This window comes from Megalobrama amblycephala, linkage group LG3, assembly GCF_018812025.1.
Source record: "Megalobrama amblycephala isolate DHTTF-2021 linkage group LG3, ASM1881202v1, whole genome shotgun sequence".
Taxonomy (NCBI): domain Eukaryota; kingdom Metazoa; phylum Chordata; class Actinopteri; order Cypriniformes; family Xenocyprididae; genus Megalobrama; species Megalobrama amblycephala.
The window spans coordinates 28041455-28060060 of NC_063046.1; the positions used below are offsets into that span (position 1 = coordinate 28041455).

At 38.8% G+C, this 18606-nt stretch overlaps 2 protein-coding genes across 4 annotated transcripts; both read right to left on the minus strand.

Annotated features, from left to right (window-relative positions):
• Window positions 1-1943: 1943 nt before the first annotated feature.
• si:ch73-174h16.4 (leucine-rich repeat-containing protein 14) lies at window positions 1944-5942 on the minus strand. Of its 2 annotated transcripts, none has more exons than XM_048184815.1 (4): window positions 5571-5942; window positions 5194-5471; window positions 3358-4245; window positions 1944-3184 (listed from the first exon to the last, which is right to left on the minus strand). In XM_048184815.1, exons 2-4 carry the CDS (start codon window positions 5469-5471, stop codon window positions 2602-2604), a joined length of 1749 nt encoding a protein of 582 aa, XP_048040772.1. In that variant the 5' UTR covers window positions 5571-5942; the 3' UTR covers window positions 1944-2601. The 2 variants fall into 2 exon arrangements, with proteins under 2 accessions (XP_048040772.1, XP_048040773.1); XM_048184816.1 differs by having other exon boundaries at window positions 3358-4221; window positions 5571-5941.
• A 757-nt stretch (window positions 5943-6699) lies between these two features.
• maf1b (MAF1 homolog, negative regulator of RNA polymerase III b) lies at window positions 6700-17233 on the minus strand. 2 transcript variants are annotated; one of them, XM_048184818.1, is made up of 8 exons: window positions 17098-17233; window positions 11596-11680; window positions 9266-9397; window positions 9021-9183; window positions 8335-8456; window positions 8094-8213; window positions 7922-8017; window positions 6700-7726 (listed from the first exon to the last, which is right to left on the minus strand). In XM_048184818.1, exons 2-8 carry the CDS (start codon window positions 11676-11678, stop codon window positions 7702-7704), a joined length of 741 nt encoding a protein of 246 aa, XP_048040775.1. In that variant the 5' UTR covers window positions 11679-11680; window positions 17098-17233; the 3' UTR covers window positions 6700-7701. The 2 variants fall into 2 exon arrangements, with proteins under 2 accessions (XP_048040775.1, XP_048040774.1); XM_048184817.1 differs by lacking the exon at window positions 17098-17233 and adding an exon at window positions 12299-12845.
• Window positions 17234-18606: the final 1373 nt, after the last annotated feature.

The following is an 18606-nucleotide window of genomic DNA, read 5'->3' on the forward strand; positions in this document are numbered from 1 at the left end:
TCTTAGGTTACGTGATCTCAGTGGTGGTGTGATTTGTTCTGTCATGAACTTTCAAAAGACGGACGGTTTAGTTACTTTGCATTTTTGCGAGATTTGGAAGACAAAGGCGTCCGGTTTTGTTCTGTGTCTAGATTTAACTAATGGCCGGTTTTCTTAGGTTACGTGATCTCAGTGGTTATGTGATCTCAGTGGTGGTGGGATTTTGTTCTGTCATGAACTTTCAAAAGATGGCCAGTTTGGTTACTTTGCTTTTTTTTTAACGATATTTCGAAGACAAAGGCGGACGGTTTTCTTATATCACAAGATTTCACTGATCGCCGGTTTTGTTAAGTTAGGCGATCTCAGTGGTGGTGGGATTTTGTTCTATCATGAACTTTCAAAAGACAGCCAGTTTGGTTACTTTTTTTTTATGAGATTTCGAAGAGAAAGGCGTCCGGTATTCCTATATCACGCGATTTCACTGATTTTCCGGTTTTGTTAGGTTACGTGATCTCAGGGTTTTGGTGGGATTTTGTTCTGTCATGAACTTTCAAAAGACAGCCGGTTTGGTTAGTTTGCTCTCTTATGAGATTTCAAAGACAAAAGCGGTTGATTTTGCTCTATCTCTAGACTTCACTGATGGCCGGTTTTCTTAGGACACGCTATCTCAGTGGTGGTGGGAGTTTTTTCTGTCATGAACTTCCAAAAGTCAGCCGGTTTGGTTACTTCGCTCTCTTACGAGATTTCAAAAACAAGAGTGGTTGATTTTGTTCGGTCTCTAGATTTTACTGATGGCTGTTTTTTTTAGGTTATGCGATCTCAGTGGTGGTGGGATTTTGTTCTGTCATGAACTTTCAAAAGATGGCCGGTTTGGTTACTTTGCTTTTTTTATGAGGTTTCGAAGACAAAGGCGCCCAGTTTTTTTACATCACGAGATTTCACTGATGGACGGTTTTGTTAGGTTACACGATCTCAGTGGTGGTGGGATTTTGTTGTGTCATGAGCTTTCAAAAGACAGCCGGTTTGGTTACTTTGCTTTCTTACGAGATTTCGAAGACAAAGGCGGTCAGTTTTGTTCTCTAGATTTAACTGACTTAACTTTCTAAAATCGGCCGGTTTGGTCACTTCGCTCTCTCTTACCAAAATTTGAAGACAAAGGCAGTCAGTTTCGTTATATCATGAGATTTCACTGATGGCCGGTTTTGTTAGGTTATGCGATCTCAGTGGTGGTGGGATTTTGTTGTATTTGTATTTTGTTGTATTTTGTTGTATTTGTTGCGGTTTGGTTACTTTGCTTTCTTTCGAGATTTAGAAAACAAAGCAGGTCAGTTTTGTTCTGTCTCTAGATTTAACTGAAGGCCTGTATTCTTAGGTTACGCGTTCTCAGTGACGGTGGGCTTTGTTCCGTCATGAGCTTTTAAAAGATGGCCGGTTTTGATCCTTCACTCTCTTATGAGATTTCGAAGACAAAGGCCATCAGTTTTGTTCAGTTACAAGATCTCTGTGGCGGTGAAACTTTTAAAGGTGCTATAAAATAAAGTTTATTATTATTATTATAAACGCATGTTTCAGGGCTTCTCTCGGGAGACTAGCGTAAATTGACCCATAGCGCCATCTGCTGTTTTGTAAATGGAAGTTGCTCAATTGCATTTGTGAGAAAATCTGCCAGCACACATTTGTAAGAAAATCAAGCTGAGAGATCTCATAAAAAGGCAAGTGTCTTACAATCATAACAGACCCCATCCTTTCCCTGGTGCACACTTTAAAATATATATATATATATATATATATATATATATATATATATATATATATATATATATATATATATATATATATATATATATAAGTATAACAAAAATACTGTTGTTTTATTTTTCATTGTAAATTTGTAATCATTTAAGTACTTATGTCATTCAATAAAATTGGTTACAAAGATTCCAAGTTTTCCAGATTTTACAGAAATCGTAAACCCTGTAATTGTCTTTGAATATTAATTGAACATCATAGTAATTAAAGAATAGTTAATCTAAAAATCTAAAATCTAAAAAAATCTAAAAATTTGTTTTGTATGAAGCCATAAGACCATACATGTTTGGATTTTTTTCTTTTTTTCTTTTTCATTTTAGGGTAAACTAACACATTGACATTAATGTTAAATTAGCAGAGATAGAACAGAGAATATCAAACTTGAACATTTTCAATATTCAAACAAATAAAACAGATTTTTGCCAGGCTCTCCATATAACTAGTTAGGAATGACGGAAAGAAAATGTGAATAAAAATCAGCCTTACAGCCCTGTGGGAAAATTAAGAAGTCAACAAGTTTTTTTTTTTTTTTTTTTTTAAACTTTTAAGAGGTGTCTCAGTTTGTTCCATCAGTGCAGGCCATAAACATGATATAAGGCAGTAAAACCATATGTAATGCATAACAAAACAAACAAATCAAAATCCTTTTATATGTGATGCTGCAAACAATATAATGCTATGGTTCATTTTTACAAGACTGCATGTCTAAGCTAATGTTTGCTTTTCATGAAGAAGCTTGGCAACCACAAGTAAATTCCCAATGAGTGGTTAAAACATACTCTGAGAGTACTAGTTTAAGCATAGTTTTGATTGTCAAATGTCATCCACAGTCAAGTCTGGGCTATAGTTCAGAAGGTCAGAGGTCACAAAAAGGTCCCGGGAGCGCCCTTTCAAGTTCAGAACCTCATCCAGCAACCTCAGCGTCAAGTCCCTGCCCTCAGGCTCCTCTAGTAGAGGCCAGTCCAGCAGCTGAGCACTGGAGGGGAGAGCCGGCAAACCCGGCTCATATTCCTCTAGTGGACTGGGATAGAGCAGCAGACGAAGAGAAGGGATACCTGCTGCTGTACGGGCCAGGGACAGAAGTCCTGTCCTAGATAGCGGGTTTAAGGCTAGTCTTAAGCTACGTAAAGCCCGACAGCAGGACAGGGAGGGGAGAAGAGCTCCTAGGAGAGAGTCTGAGAGGCCACAACCACAAAGTGAAAGCTGGGACAAGGAGCTTTCAGCTTGACCTAAGAGACGGCGCAGAGAGGGCAGGGACGATTCATCAAACCTGTTCTCGCTCAGATCAAGTTCTCTCAAGAATGAAGCATGAGGACTGCAAGAGAGGTAGGCCAGGTCAGTGGAGGTCAGGCACAGGTATGGCAGCTCCAGCACCTCCAAGGGCTGGGAAAGAGAGCTGCAAACAGGAATTAAATGAGGAATTAAAAACATGCTAATCATACAAGCAGTGTATTCATCATTGTTTTTTTTAAAAAAGGGCATCAATGTCATTGAACCTCTGACTAAAATTATGAAAGAGTGTGCGCGTAGTAGGAGTGTATGAGTGCATAATCCCACATGTGTATGTACCTGAGCAGCAAGCGCAAGTGTCCTGGAAGTCGGAGTGCAGTCAGGCATAATCTCTTCAATCTCTTCAATGAACCCAGTCCTTTAGACATGTCCTGTAGGCCCCCCTGCTGGCCAGGCTGTGTGCGTTGCAAATCCAAGTTACAGTAATGCAGTCTGAGAGAGTGAAGATGTGGGAAGGGAGCTAACAGTGGAAGCAGCATAGCCAGGCCAGACACCCCAAGGCTGGAGTAGCGGATGTCCACACTGAGGAGATCCTGCTGAGGTAACAGACCCAATAAGGAAGCTATAGAAGGAGCTGAGAGTTCCTCCACGCGAAGGTAGCGGCAGTGGAGTTGCAATTGGCCCAGTTGACTAAGGGCATCACGAACGCGCTCCCAGGAACGGGAATTGATAAATAAGTCAGCCCTGACATGGACCACAACTACCTCATCCCAGTCTTGGTCACATAAACTACCGCTATTACTGCTATTGTTTGCTTTCACCTCAGATGAAATCTTTCTCCTCTGGATCTCCATCCTCCTTCTGACACCCTTCACTGACTCAACTTCTGGTAACGTTTGTTCATTAGTTCTGCACTCCATCTTCCCTACTACTTCCACTCGGTGTCCTCCCTGACTCCCTTCACCACTATTCCCACACCCTACACTGCCCCGGTCTCGTTTGATTGTGCCCCGTTCACGCTCCACTTCCAGCCCTCTTTTTCGCTCTCTTTCACCATCTCTCCTGTGAGCCCTGGAGGCAGCAGCTCGAGCTTGTAGCACCATTGAGCAGAGGGCAACAGTGAGGGACCATCCACCCATTGAGTCTTCAACTCTCACATCCTCACACTGAAGTCCACTGAGATCCAGCACCTGCAGGCAACACCTGGTAAGGGAGGCACATATAGGGCTAGTAAATAGTGTAAAACGAAAAAAAAAAAAGAGAAAAGATACAAAACACTTAATATGAACCAACACGGAATGACAGAGAGATGAAGACAAAATGACAGTGAAATCTATTTGAGAATGCATATATATTTATGTATACAATATATATACAATTTTAAATATTTAAATATATTCTAAAATGTAATTTATTTCCTGTGTTGGCAAGCTGAATTTTCAGCATCATTACTTCAGTCTTCAGTGTCACATGATCCTTCAGAAATCATTCTAATATGCTAATTTGCTGCCGAATTTATTACTATTAATGTTGAGAACAGCTGTATGCATTTTTTTTTTCAGGATTCTTTGATGAATAGAAAGTTCAAAAGAACAGCATTTATTTGTAATATAATCGTTTGTAAATGTTTCTTGAGCAGCAAATCAGCATATTAGAATGTTAAAAACTTTTTTTTTAAAGATTCTTTGATGAATAGAAAGTTAAGTTTACCAAATAACAGCATTTATTTAAAATAGAAATCTTCTAGGATATTATAAATGTCTTTACTGACACATGTAATCAATTTAATGCTTCCTTCCTGAATAAAAGTATACATTTCTTTAAAAAAACAAAACAAAAAATAGTATGTTGTTTTTGAGCGGTTGTGTATTTTTATTTAAAAAAATAAAATAAAATAAAAAAATAAACACCATTTCCAATCACTAATGCATATTGATTTGTCAACCACATGTACCTCATTAGCTTGTTTACTGCCAGTGTGATTAAAGGGGGCATCAATGACATTTCTATCTATATTTATCCATGCTGTCAGGTCAGAGACATGTCACATGAGACATGCTGTGAAGATTAAAATAATTTCTATGTATAACATGGCACTGTACTGACCCCGTCTCTTTGAATGCACATAATGTCATTAAAATGAAAAAGACTGATTTAGAGATAACACATCCATACCTCTTGTCCGTCAATCCCCTGACCACAGCGAGCAGCAGAGCCTGAACGCAGAGGCGGTTCGGAGGGCACTGGCCCGATTTTCTGCTGCCTCCTATAGTCAGTTTTCGCTCAGGCCACCGCTGGACGAGCTCACCGACGGCTAGAGGACGGCAGTGAGAGAAGGCGGCGTCCAGCAGCGCTCGGTAGAGCTCCCTCGGCACACAACTTAACCAATACGGTGAAGAACTGTGGTCGCTCACTACCTCCCGGGCGCACAGGTTCACCAAAGACAGAACCATCTGAGGACGGCATCCGAGATCATGACTTGACATGCAAATCAAATGACAGATTGCAGCATGCTGATTAATAAAAAAGAAAAAGAAAAGAAAAGACCAAACCTTTATCTCTCAGGAACGACCCCAAAAGCACCTCGGTGTTTGCAGCTACACAATTATCTCCCTCATCACACTGTAATCCTGCATAGTAACTATATGCTACATTCAATTAGACTCGTTTAACAGGCATCTGAATGTCGCGAGCGTCTTAAATGTCTAGTAAACCTAAATATAGGATTTAATATGTTCAGCCTTTATGAGTAATGCCTGCTTTATATAAGTGGAACATCAGCAACGGCAAGTAAAATACAACTCCGTGGGATCTGTATGAATTTTACAAATTGTTTAAATCTCTGGAGTGTTTTTCCAAGCCGTTCCGACATCCTGTCCGATATTTACAACTGAGCATAGTCGCCCTTTGATGACGCAAAAAAAAAAAAAAAAAAAAAAAATTGGCGACTACCCCTAGCAAACAACAATAATTTGTTAAAACGAAAAAACACCGCATGAGAATGATCACACAGATAATACAACCCAAATGAATATGTGAATAATGAAATGTAGTTAGTTATAATTTATTAAAAATATTTAGATGTAACTTGATGCATCAGAATTAATACCACAATCAACTAATTCGAACAGCGAACACTCGGCGTTATGCTGCCTCCACGTGCTCTCGGAATTATAGTAAATACGAGTTTCCTAGGTAAAAATTACACATGAACGCCCTCCCATTTCGAAACTTGAATGCGCTGAGCTCGTAAACACGACTTCAGAAGTGGGAATTATCAAATTTCCGATAGAACGTGAAGGCAGCTTTAATCCTCATTGAATTAGTTTGGTTTTTGCCAACTTGAGTTTTAGTTTGTTCAACTACTATCATGATGGTATCCCTGTTCTGCATTTGGGTGTTAATTGTCGTTTGGGGGCACTTCTTAGACACCTAGTTTGTTTGTTGGGTGAGGTGTTTGGTTGATTATTTATGGAATATAACAAATAATTGCGTTTGATCTGTCTGTCACTACACTCTATAGCTGCATTACCTTTTAATTTTAGTTTTAATAACGTTTGAAATATTTTGGAAGTTATAATAAAACATTTGTTTTAAAACATCCCCATGTATTCAAATCAAGCATTACTTCTTAAATGGCAGTTTATGAAAACCAAATTGTGTTATACAATAACAACTATATATAAAACAACTATAGTTTTATTGTCACAGATGCTCAATCATTCTTAAAATCTAAATCCTATGGCTACAAGAGATTGACTCCATTCACATTTGTCTTACCATGTCAGCACTGTTATTTTGAAATTTCACATTGTTATGAAAAATGAACAAGGTTCAAAACAATTAAACAGTAATTGGTTTGTATGTTTACCTTTCAACTACACAAAAGTAATAACAGTTTTCATAGCAAAGCCAACATTAGAGTGTCAAAAAACAATGGCAGCCTGCATACATTTAATAAAAAAAAAAAGAAAAAAAAAAGAAGAAGAGATAATCAGTGCAGTCAATGTATACTAAAATAGATGAATTTCAGATAATTAAGCTTTACAAAAAATAAAACACAAAAAAAACCCTTTTAAATTTAGCCTTGTATATTTGCTACAGCATGGTGCTAACAATGCCAGGGTCATGGGTTTAATTCCCAGGAAACACACAGAGGGGAGAAGTACCGGTTAGTTGCTTCAGAACTTACAGTTAAGCCCCCCGTCAGCAAGTTATGAAAACAGTAGGAGAACCAATAAAACGGAAGGGGTAGAAATGGTGCTCGTGCAGTCTTTATAGTCCAAAGTGTGAGACTGTCACATCCCATTTCTGCTGTCAAAATGCTGGTGTTTGAATGTGACTTTCGTTTCTGGGAGAGCTAGTTTCCACTGGTTTTTACTGTCTCTGCCTAAATGAGTCCATGTCAAACCTTGTCTAAGCAGCTCTCTTGGGACTCTTCTCAGCCCACAGTCTGTGATCTTCTTTAGAGGCAAATGGGAGGGAGGTATAAATTCCTCTCATATATTTCCCCTCCTCAGACCATAATGAACAAGTAAGAATTAAGCACACGCATTTAAGAAAATCCCCAGAAAATAAAAGTTTGAATGTTTTTTTTTCCTTGAAAAAATAAGAAGAAAGTAGGTGCAAAGTTATCGGCGAGGCCCTTTGGCTGAAGCTCATGTTGTCATCCCTGAGGAAGCTTTAGACACACAGAGCTCTGGGAATCCTGCAATACAGAGTAAAAGAAACCATTTTAAAAGACAATTCTTCACTGAAATACAAGTAATACCTTGACGAAGAACACTGGAACATACTAACATGCTTACTTGTAATTGGTCCTACAAACCATCTCTGATATAAAAAGTATAAAAATCACAATTGTTTTCTTCTGAGTCCTTATGGATTGTGTGGTCGAGCTCACCTGTCTTCCATGAAGCTGTCCACTTCCTCTTCGTCATCATCCAGCTCCATGTCCAACTCATTGTCAAGGCCACTGCAACCGTAACTACTAAGGACACTGAACAGAAGTAGATGATGTTTAAAACAACAACAACTAGTAAATAACTTTTCATGTACAGTGAGTGATTACTGACCTGACTGAGCGGCAAGTGAAGAATACAATGCGTTTAAGTTTCTTGTTGTAAAAGAGGTAGTTGAAGGACCACAGGCTGCCTTCCTCACCGAAGGGGTCAGAGTCAAGGTCTGGGTTGTAGCTACAAACAAAATAGCAAGGGCTTATTAAAATAGATGTACAGAACACATGTAAAGGTTTGAAAATGTTTGTTAAAACTACACCTCCATAACGGAGGGCAGGGGAGAACAAATTTCACACACCTATAGATGTCACAGCTCTGCAGGTTTATCTCTTGGTCAATGGCATTCCACAGTTCTGGGCCTAAAGTGTTAAACTGCTCCCCTACAGCAGAATAAAGGCTGCTGTTAACAGAGTCAGCCACCTGGAGGACACAAACAAGAGTGTTACGAAACAAAGCTAGACACAAAAGAAAAAAATCCTAGTTTGTGAAAATTCAACCATATTGACAATGAATAGATTAAAAAAAAATTAAGTTTATGGGACCTTTTAAATCACAAACAAAGAAATGTGAACTACTTGAAACTACATAAAAAAAAAAAAAAAAAATGTTAGACCAAGAGAATTCCCCAAATGTTGTCCTAACTATTCAAACATAGTTGTCTGAACAAAAACTAACTGAAAATTTGCTTTATAAGAAATCTGTGAATGCCTTTACAAACTTATTGATAGAATGAAGACATCTACATTTAGTGAGAAAACAAATTAAAATTGACAAAAAGTAGTTTTGCTTAAGACAATTATTAAGACCGTCACTGAGAGAACTTCAAAGTCTGAATGCATTATGTTGCTTTAAATATTTTTTAACAATTCCATTTTTACTGTGCATCTAAAAACCTTTGTACCTGTTATATAATATCACACAGCAATTTATTCTTTACCCAAGCAGATATGTTATCATGACAGAATGGAAACCAGTCATACTAACCCAGTTAGCGCTGGGCTCTCGGCTGAACTCGTGGGCACGGGCGGCACTGAAGTCATAATCAGGCCGGAACGACTCGTTTAGGGTGGTGATAAGGTAGAACAAAGTCTTCCTGCAACACTTATCACTTAGAGGGTTCTCTCCATCCTCCCCACTCTTCCCCAATCTAAAAGAGAGTGCACGAGAGAGATTGTGTAGTGCAACCGTAATAGCTGAGGTGAAGTTTATGGTTGTGCGTTAAGGCTTACAGGTTAGGGCTCGGAGCGCTGCTGGACTGAGGGGGGGACAGAGCTTCCAGTACGTGTGGCTCCCCCTCCTGACAGAACTGCTTAAACATGTGCTTGTCATCACCAGCCATCTTGCACGAGTAACTCTCGATCCTACACATAGGAAAAGAGAAAGGAAAAAAGAAAGTGATTGACTTGATTCTTTGTTCATTCATACAATCATTGCACACAAAAATATTGCCATTTATAATATATTGCTTGGGTTTTACAAAAGATATCATAAACATTTTTGTATTGCAGTGTTTGTGACATCGGTGAGATTATTTTACTTATTATGACCTTGACTGCTGGGCTTTTTAAACTGCTATTTTTAAGTAAAAATGTTACAAACGTAACTAAAGGGGGGAGGGCATGGGAATATCGTACGTGTTTATCTTTCTGGCTTATGCAAGAGAGGTTGTGAAACTTCAGACAGTCCCAGTAACGCTCCACAGACATGCTTATTTATAAGTGAAGGGCAAAGGCTATATCAGGACAGAGAGGAGAGTCATATGATTCGGGACACTATATCCAGCTTCCTTCAAGCAGTGTTGACGCTCCGCAAATCAGTGGAAGAAAAAAAGAAAACAGTGGAGAACAAAGGTTGAACTGTCACAAACTGTAAAGTGTGTGGTTGCTGTGTGTAAAGATCAGTTTGAAGGAAGACACGCCACACCGAACTAGACAGTTTGAAAGTAGGGCAGTAACAAGATACTGATGGTGGTGACTGTTAGCAAAATAAAGACGATAACGTTACCAAGCCAAATGCATGGGTTACATGTACTTGACAATGCCACTGTGAGCACTATCGAGAGATGTATACTGGTATTGACATTTGTGCTCACATTTGATCTCTCAGTCTGAACTGTACTCTGGCATTTAATCATGTAACTGGATTAGTGCAAAGAAGCTGGCAGCTCATATGAAACTCAGCTGTGTTTACATGCACCCCTAAATAACCACACTGGTATGTGTTAGAGGACACTACAATCTGCGTCATGGCAACAACAATCACATCGCTATTCAGGGTATATCATCAGACCCCCTTGCACTTACATAACACCTTGACAAAGTGAATGAAACTACATTTCCAGGTTTAAACCCAACACCAAATTGCTTGAAGAAACGTGTTCCAATATTGAAAACCCAAATAAAACTGGTTCAATATTTCTATCCTGTGATAGTTCAAAACTACTGAAATATTAAGAGACGCACAAGTTGCTAAAACTATGCACTTTTGCACCTTTTTTATCATGGTGGGATAAGTATTGCTATCATTTGCGGCGGCAATAGTTCTGCAACTTCTGCACAGTGTGTCTATCAGATGCAGGTTTCTCACTGAGCCCAAACACACCAATGTCTTCAGAGTAAAAGCTAAGAAGCTGATGCACGTGAAGCTTCATTTGACACTACAATAACCACAGGAAGAACAAAAGCATACGTTTATGTTGATGTGTGACAGGATGTTCACCAGAACAGACAAATGAACTTAAACACAATAAATAATTAAATTGACCAATGAATTTCCATGACTTTTTCTGTTGTTTGTAATTACTGTCTAAGCATTATTAATATTACAGTGACTGCACTCAGAAAGAGCCATTTGTAACCAATTAAATATTTTAAAGCTTGGCTTAATCACAAAACCAAAAAAAAAAAGTGTGTTGTAGACATTTACAAGTTTTTAAAAGGCATAGTTCAAAAAAGATAAGAAAAGAAAGAAAAGACAATTCTGTATTAATTTACTCACCTTCATTTTGTTCCAAACTTTCATTCATCTTTGAAACACAAATGAAGATACCCCAGACCCTCAAAGGTCATTATGAGATTGTAAAAGTAATGCATATGAATTGAGCGGTTTAATCTTCTGTCTAATCATCTATCAAGTCTTCTGAAGAAATATGATTGATTTAAATGAACAGATTCAATTATTTTATTCCTATCTTTATAATGTTGATCAACGTACATACATGGAGAACATTGATTCATAAGGATTATTGTTACAATCTCTTATGAATTTTTTTTTTTTAAGAGTGAAAGTTTAGGGTGAATGGACTTTCAATGGAGGGACAGAACTCGCATTAAAAATATCCTCATTTGTGTTTCAAAGAACAACAAACTTCTTATGAGTTCGGAATGACATGAGGGTGAGTAAAAAACTTTTCCCCCCTCTCTCCCTCTGATTTTGCAAAGCCTGCAACTCACTTTTTTCCCCCCCTTTATATTTCCCGTTATAAATAAATCACAATTCTTGGTCTTATAATATGTTTAAAGAAAACAGAAACACTCGAGATTATTCTTGATGTTCATACCTGCCAAGGATGTGAGCGTCTCCAGTTTCAACACACAGCTGGGAGCTCAATGCCTCAAAACGGGAATTCTCTAAAAGCTTCATAACTGGAAAATAAAACACACACACACACACACACACACACATTTAACATACCACGTATCTGTATTTCATTGTTTGTGAATAACCTTGAATTCAAATAATTTATTAATGCAACTAGTGGTATTGCGTTGCAAATGGAAACAGTTGGGTTCGTCTAGTGTTACTTATTAGCATACAAAGTTCATTGACTCCCGCTTTGTGCGTCATGTAAAAAAATCCATACGGACACATTCACATTACATGAACAACAAAAAAACACCATATATAAAATTTCATTATTGCAACAAAAAATACGGATTATTTGTTGACTCCACATCTGAAAACGCCCATCTGACTGTCGTCCCCTCCCCCCCAACAACCCACTTCCTACTTTATAAATCGACCTGGGCGTATGGGGTGAAAACAAAACAAAACAAAAAAATAACCACAAGATTAAAGTAGGGACATTTTATTGATAAAATAATAGTTAACAGGATAACTGTAGATTATAAAAGAGCAAAGTGGTTTAGGTAAGAAATAAATTCTATTATTTACATTAAACAACATCCACTGAACTACGTTTGACGAACTGGGCTGTTAATATTGACCACATATAATCACAAAGTATCCTTTGTTATGCTTACCTTTTCTGTTGCACTGACACTTGCCGATTTAAAAATCTAGGCGAAAAAAAGCAGTGGAATCGGTTCACAGAAAGATCCGTTTACAGAGTTCTTGCCCAACTCAAAACACAATACAAGCTAAAATGACCTGGTGTCTACGCGCGGTGCGAGGCAGCAATAAAATACGTTACACAGTGCAAATTTAGTATATTTGAAAATGACTCGGTCGAGACTGACATATTCTGCAGGCGTTTTCTCTTATCGTAAAGCTTCTTATTTCGACTAAACGCAACATAAAATTCAGCGATTGTGTCGAGCTCCAAGACAGCAACTGCAGCAGCATCCCCTTATTTGACCTAGAACAAATGTATCTTCTGAAAACGAGATAAGCGTCGCTTTAAATGACGCGACTTAATCAAACGATGCTTATATTAGCACTTGTAGCCTATCGTTAACGATTATGCCTTCTGATTCTTGTATTATGGCCGTAAAAATCTCGAAAACATCTAACGACAGTCTCTTTATCCGAAAACAGTGTACAAAGCCACGCCTCTTAGCAGTCCGAGTCATTTCCGGTGATAATGACCACACCCACTTAAGGGTTTAGTAAAATAATATGAACACTTCTATTGGCTATTTAGTTTGTCAATTAAATGTACTAGTCATTCTATTGGTGAAATATTCACATAAATTTAAATCCAAAGAATGACAGGCCTTTTCTGAATTCTTTGTAAAGCGTTATTTTTTTGTCGAGCGAAAAAAAGTTATGTTAAAAAAAAATAATAATAACAGATTATTTAAGCATTGTATGCATAGATAGAATCTGTTATGATGTTTTGATAAAATGTTTACAGATGTTTGCTGAGTGGTAACTCAATCCTCCACTAGTGTTAAATGGTTAAAGTGTCTAAATGAGGCAGAAGATTTCTTACTAATTCTATTATTTATTTTAATGTGTTTTAAACAACACATATTTTCTCGGATTATCAAAATGAATAAACAATACATTCCAAACTGTAAATGCAAAGATCAATTTGTAATTAAATCAAGTAACTGTTTTGTAGCCTTAGTTCTCACTATGTTAAAGGATTAGTTCACTTCAGAATTAAAATTTCCTCATAATTTACTCACCGCCACATCATCCAAGATGTTCATGTTTTTCTTTCTTCAGTCGAAAAGAAATTAAAGCCACAATATTTAACATTTTTGGATTAAAATATCCAAAAACCACTAGAACAGTGTTATATATTTTGTTGACCTGTGTACTTACATTATCCCAAATATTTCCAAGAAGGTTTAAATAAGCGATTTTAACCAGGACACGGAGCGTGTCTGTCCGTCGCCTATCAATGATATCATACCCGCATTACCCTCGGTTTCCGGTTTTATTTTGTAGAAACCATGGAAACACCAAAGATGCTTTTATATATTACGTGTTTTATTAGACAGGCAAGCAACTGTTTGGGATGGATGTATTCATCAACAGAAAACGAATCATGTTATATAGTTTTATTGTTTAAATCTCGTTTTCTTGATTTACAGCGAGTACCATGTTTTACCATGCCTAATATCGATCTAGCTTACTGCAGTGTGCAACAATTGTCTCATAGCAGCCGCCGAGCGAACACAGAGTAGCATTATAACAATTTTCGACACACAAATGTATCTAATATGATAAAACAGTGCTGCTTTACTCCAAATACTAATGACCAGAAGAAGTGGAAGCGGCGACTGTGGCATAATAAAAGCTCTGCTGCTCTCGAGCCATGATGTCTCGCTCGTCTCTCATTAGCAATCGCTCCAGCGGCCTCATTTCTGCTCACACAGCACTCGGTCCTGCTCTGCTTCATACTACAGTAATATTAATAATCTCATCCATGAACATGATTTCTGACCGAGTCCGACCTGATTCTTTTCCACCGACTGTAGACGTGAAGACAACACATACCATAATTCTGCGAAATCAAGGCATCATCAAGCTACGCCTTTGTTTTGAATAAGTGACCTCTAGCAACAAAACAATACATATTGTGGATTTAAGGTTTTTGAGGAAAACATTCCAGGCTTTTTCTCCATATAGTGGACTTCAGTGGGGTACAACAGGTTGAAGGTCCAAATTGCAGTTTCATTGCAGCTTCAAAGGGCTCTACATGATCCCATCCGTGGAATAAGGGTTTTATCTAGAGAAACGATCAGTCATTTTCTAAAAAAAATTAAATAAAAATGTATATACTTTATAACCACAAATGCTCGTCTTGCACTTGCACAGTCACGTCAGAAAGGTCACGCATGACGTAGGCAGAAGTACCGACCCAGTGTTTCCAAAGCGAACGTGCAAAGACTAAGTCAAACGCCCTTTACAAAAAACGGTAAAACAACGATGTCGGATGATTTTGAAGTTGGAGGAGAAAATGAGATGGAGTTTTTCGCCCAACCCTACCCTGCTGCTGGGTCAGTACTTCAGCCTACGTCATGCGTGACCTTTCCAAAGTAATATACATAATGTGCATCGCAGAGCTAGTGCAAGACAAGCATTTGTGGTTAAAAAGTATATAATTTTATTTTTTTATTATTCCTTATCTGGATCGTGTAGAGTCCTTTGAAGCTGCAATGAAACTGCAGTTTGGACCTTCAACCAACTGTACCCCATTTAAGTCCACTATATGGAGAAAAATCCTGGAATGTTTTCCTCAAAAACCTTAATTTCTTTTTGACTGAAGAAAGAAAGACATGAACATCTTGGATGACATGGAGGGGGGGGGGAGTAAATGATCAGTAAATTTTAAATGTGAACTATTAAGACCCAGTCTTAACATAGTGGCTAACAGGGATGGGCAGTATTTCAGATACATGTATTTAAAATACGTATTTGAAATACAAAATACTATTTTGTATTTTGTATTTTAAAGCCTTTGGAAAAAATCAAATGTAATTTGTATTTAAATACATTTAAGATGAGTATTTTTGTATTTTCAAAATACTCAAAATACTTTGAAACAGTCAACCTCTTTATCAGGGTGTTGTTTTCATGCATCAACTAGTTCAGACCAGGTTCAGACCAGGTTCAGACCAGACACGAGGATTTTTAACTCCAACCGCTGCTGTCTGTCAGCCAAATAATGGGAGTAGATGGGGACTTCGGCTAAAAGAGTAAATAAAGCTTGCTTAGACAAATCCAAATTAAACCCTGCGGCTCGTGACGACACATTGATGTCCTAAGACACGAAACGATCGGTTTGTGTGAGAAACCGAACAGTATTTATATAATTTTTTACCTCTAATACACGACTATGTCCAACTCCGTTCAGCATCGGTTAGTGATGTCTGATCGCGCTCTGACAACGGAAGTGATGTCTCGCGCATATACTTTAATGAGTGTCAGACATCACTGCCGCTGTCAGAGCGCGATCAGACATCACAAACCGATCGTTTCGTGTCTTAGGACATCAATGTGTCGTCACGAGCCGCAGGGTTTAATTTGGATTTGTCTAGGCAAGCTTTTTTTACTCTTTTAGCCAAAGTCCCCATCTACTCACATTATTTGGCTGACAGACAGCAGCGGTTGGAGTTAAAAATCCTCATTTGTGTTTTACTGAAGAAAAGTCACCTACATCTTGGATGCGCTGGGGGCAAGCAGATAAACATCAAAATTTCATTTTTGGGTGAACTATCCCTTTAACGTTACTGCATGTAAAGCCGAGTTCAGACTGCACGATTTTAGCCCCGATTTTGGCTCGCCGACAGGTTTTGAGAAATCGCCGACAAATGCCCGAAATCACAGGCAAATCGGTGCTCGTTCACGTGAGTGACAATCACGCAGTGTGAATGAGCAAAGACGCGATCTGAGAGAATCGCCGACGAGTCGCCGACACCCGTGAGATATTTGGCATGCTAAATATCTGGACCTGTCGGCGATTCAAAATCCTGCTGTGTGAAAAGTGTTCTGACTGAAAACTACATCGGCGATGACCGACAGCCAATGAGAGAGCAAGATACAGAGCAGCGGGGAGTTCGGGGAGGAGTTATAGACCACAACATCAGCAAGCATGGCTTTGTACACATAAACATTACAATTATATCAAACAGAACCAAAGCACAAACATTTGCTTGACCATCCAACAGCAGCACATTGAAAAGTTACTTATTTACCTCCAACACACAATCCACAGTCTCCTCAACCATTTCCTCCTCCATATTCTTCTTTTCTTTTTCTTGTTTTCGCTGCAAATCAGCGCACAGGCAGTTCGTATTGCAAGCTTCTTGCGGGCTACCATTTTTAATAATAATAATAATAACTCCGGTCTTGCACGCGTGATATCGCGAAGTTTCCTTGTCACATCTCGCGTGTTTTTGGTTGTGAAACGTAGTTTGCGTGCCAGACAGTTGTCGGCGATTCTTCCTATCATGCAGTGTGAAACCTTCTGTCGCCGATCCATCGTGCAGTTTGAACACAGCAGCGACTGAATGCTGGCCAAGATAGTCATGCAGTGTGAAAAGAACAGTGACCCGACTACTTTGAAAATCGTGCAGTCTGAACTCGGCTTTAAGCCGAGTTCAGACTGCACGATTTTAGCCCCAATTTTGGCTCGCCGACAGGTTTTGAGAAATCGCAGACAAATGCCCGAAATCACAGGCAAATCGCTGCTCGTTCACGTGAGTTCGGTGAGGAGTTATAGACGACAATATCAGCAAGCATGGCTTCGTACACATAAACATTACAATGTTTAGATAGGACTTTCCGCTTTCTCTTTAGATTTGTGCAGTTGAAGCCTTGTTTATACTTTCGCAATTCGCATGGCTCTACGCCATGAACCTGTTACCTGCTTACTGCGCGCGCTCCTCAGTAAACCTATCCACAAGTTTCCTACGCCCCATGAGGCCTTGCGTCAAACGTGGGAGCGTCTTCCGGTTCGAAGTAAACAAGCTGGACGCATAGACAGTAAAAGAAATGGACACAGCGACCCCATTGGAACTCAATTGAGACAAGTGAAGCCCATTTTTAGCGATTTTTAGCACTTCCGTTTCTGACGCGCAGACTCAAACTAAGCTTGATGACGTCCGCAACCTGTCTGACAGATGTAAATCTTCTAGTAGCTGTGCGTGCAAACTGCCATCGTTAATCTTGCAGAGACGGCGAGCTTGAGCGGGGAGTTCTTTGGCGTGAGTAAGCAGGAGTAAGTATTCTGATTAATTATTTTGTATAGTATTTTAAAATGTAACTCCAGTACGCCATCTCTCTTGACATCTTCCCGATTGCCTGCGAGCTTCTCCTCCTGTCTGTACGGTAATTTCTCTACTGTGCGACAGAGAGTCGAGTGGTTATGACGCAATCGTTAGCCTATTTTTACAAAAACTGTATCTACGGGGCCATAATGTAACATAGAAGGTAATGGAGCCCTTTATACATTGTCGTGTATCTTTAGAAATAAATAATGGACAAATGGAGTCTTTAAACGCCTCAGATGTAAAGTTATTCACTGTCAAAGTGACGCCAAAATGAATGGGAGTCAATGGGGATGCTAACGCAAGTGAAGTTCTGCTACAAGATGGCGGCACCCGGCCGACTTCAACTTCCGGTCGACTTCCTTGGGCACTGGCTGGACGTGACACTCATTCATTCAATCATTCAAGATTTAACGATCCAAACTTGCGAACGTTTGTTTTTTACTTAAAGATTTAAGATTCCAGCATAAATATTTGAACAATGTTTTACAATAAAAAATGTTACATTAATAGTAATGTATTAATTTATGTCAGATTTATTGAGTGCAGATCAAGCATGCTAAATCTAACAGACCTATTCAGTTGCGCCTGCTTCCATTTATTTACGACCACGAGAATGCACAAAACAACTCCACTAAGGCTTTTAAATCCAAAGGCTTAGAAATATATTGATAACATACCCTATGTTTACGTCACTTTTCTGAGCATTTCTATTTATTTTCCTCTAAATTATGCGATGATTGCAATCCGAGGATGTTTGCGCGATCTCTCCGTCTATCTATCCTGATCCTTTCAGCCAGAGCAACAGAGGGAGCTCATGAGAAGGCAACAGGAGTTATGAGTTATACGAGTTAACCGGAGTGTGTGAATCTGTGAAAGATATGCATTTGTCAGGAATCAACAGGCACAGGGAAGAGACAGATAAAACATTAAACTAAATAAATACACGATTATAATCATATAAGAATTGTCTTCGTCCCTCAAACAGTCTCTGATATTTTCCATAAACGTGTGTATTTATCGCAATGGTTAACATCAGTAGCCTTTAGCATCGCATACAGTGGAAACGCGACTGGCTCTGGCACGCACGATACGTTAGGAGTAAA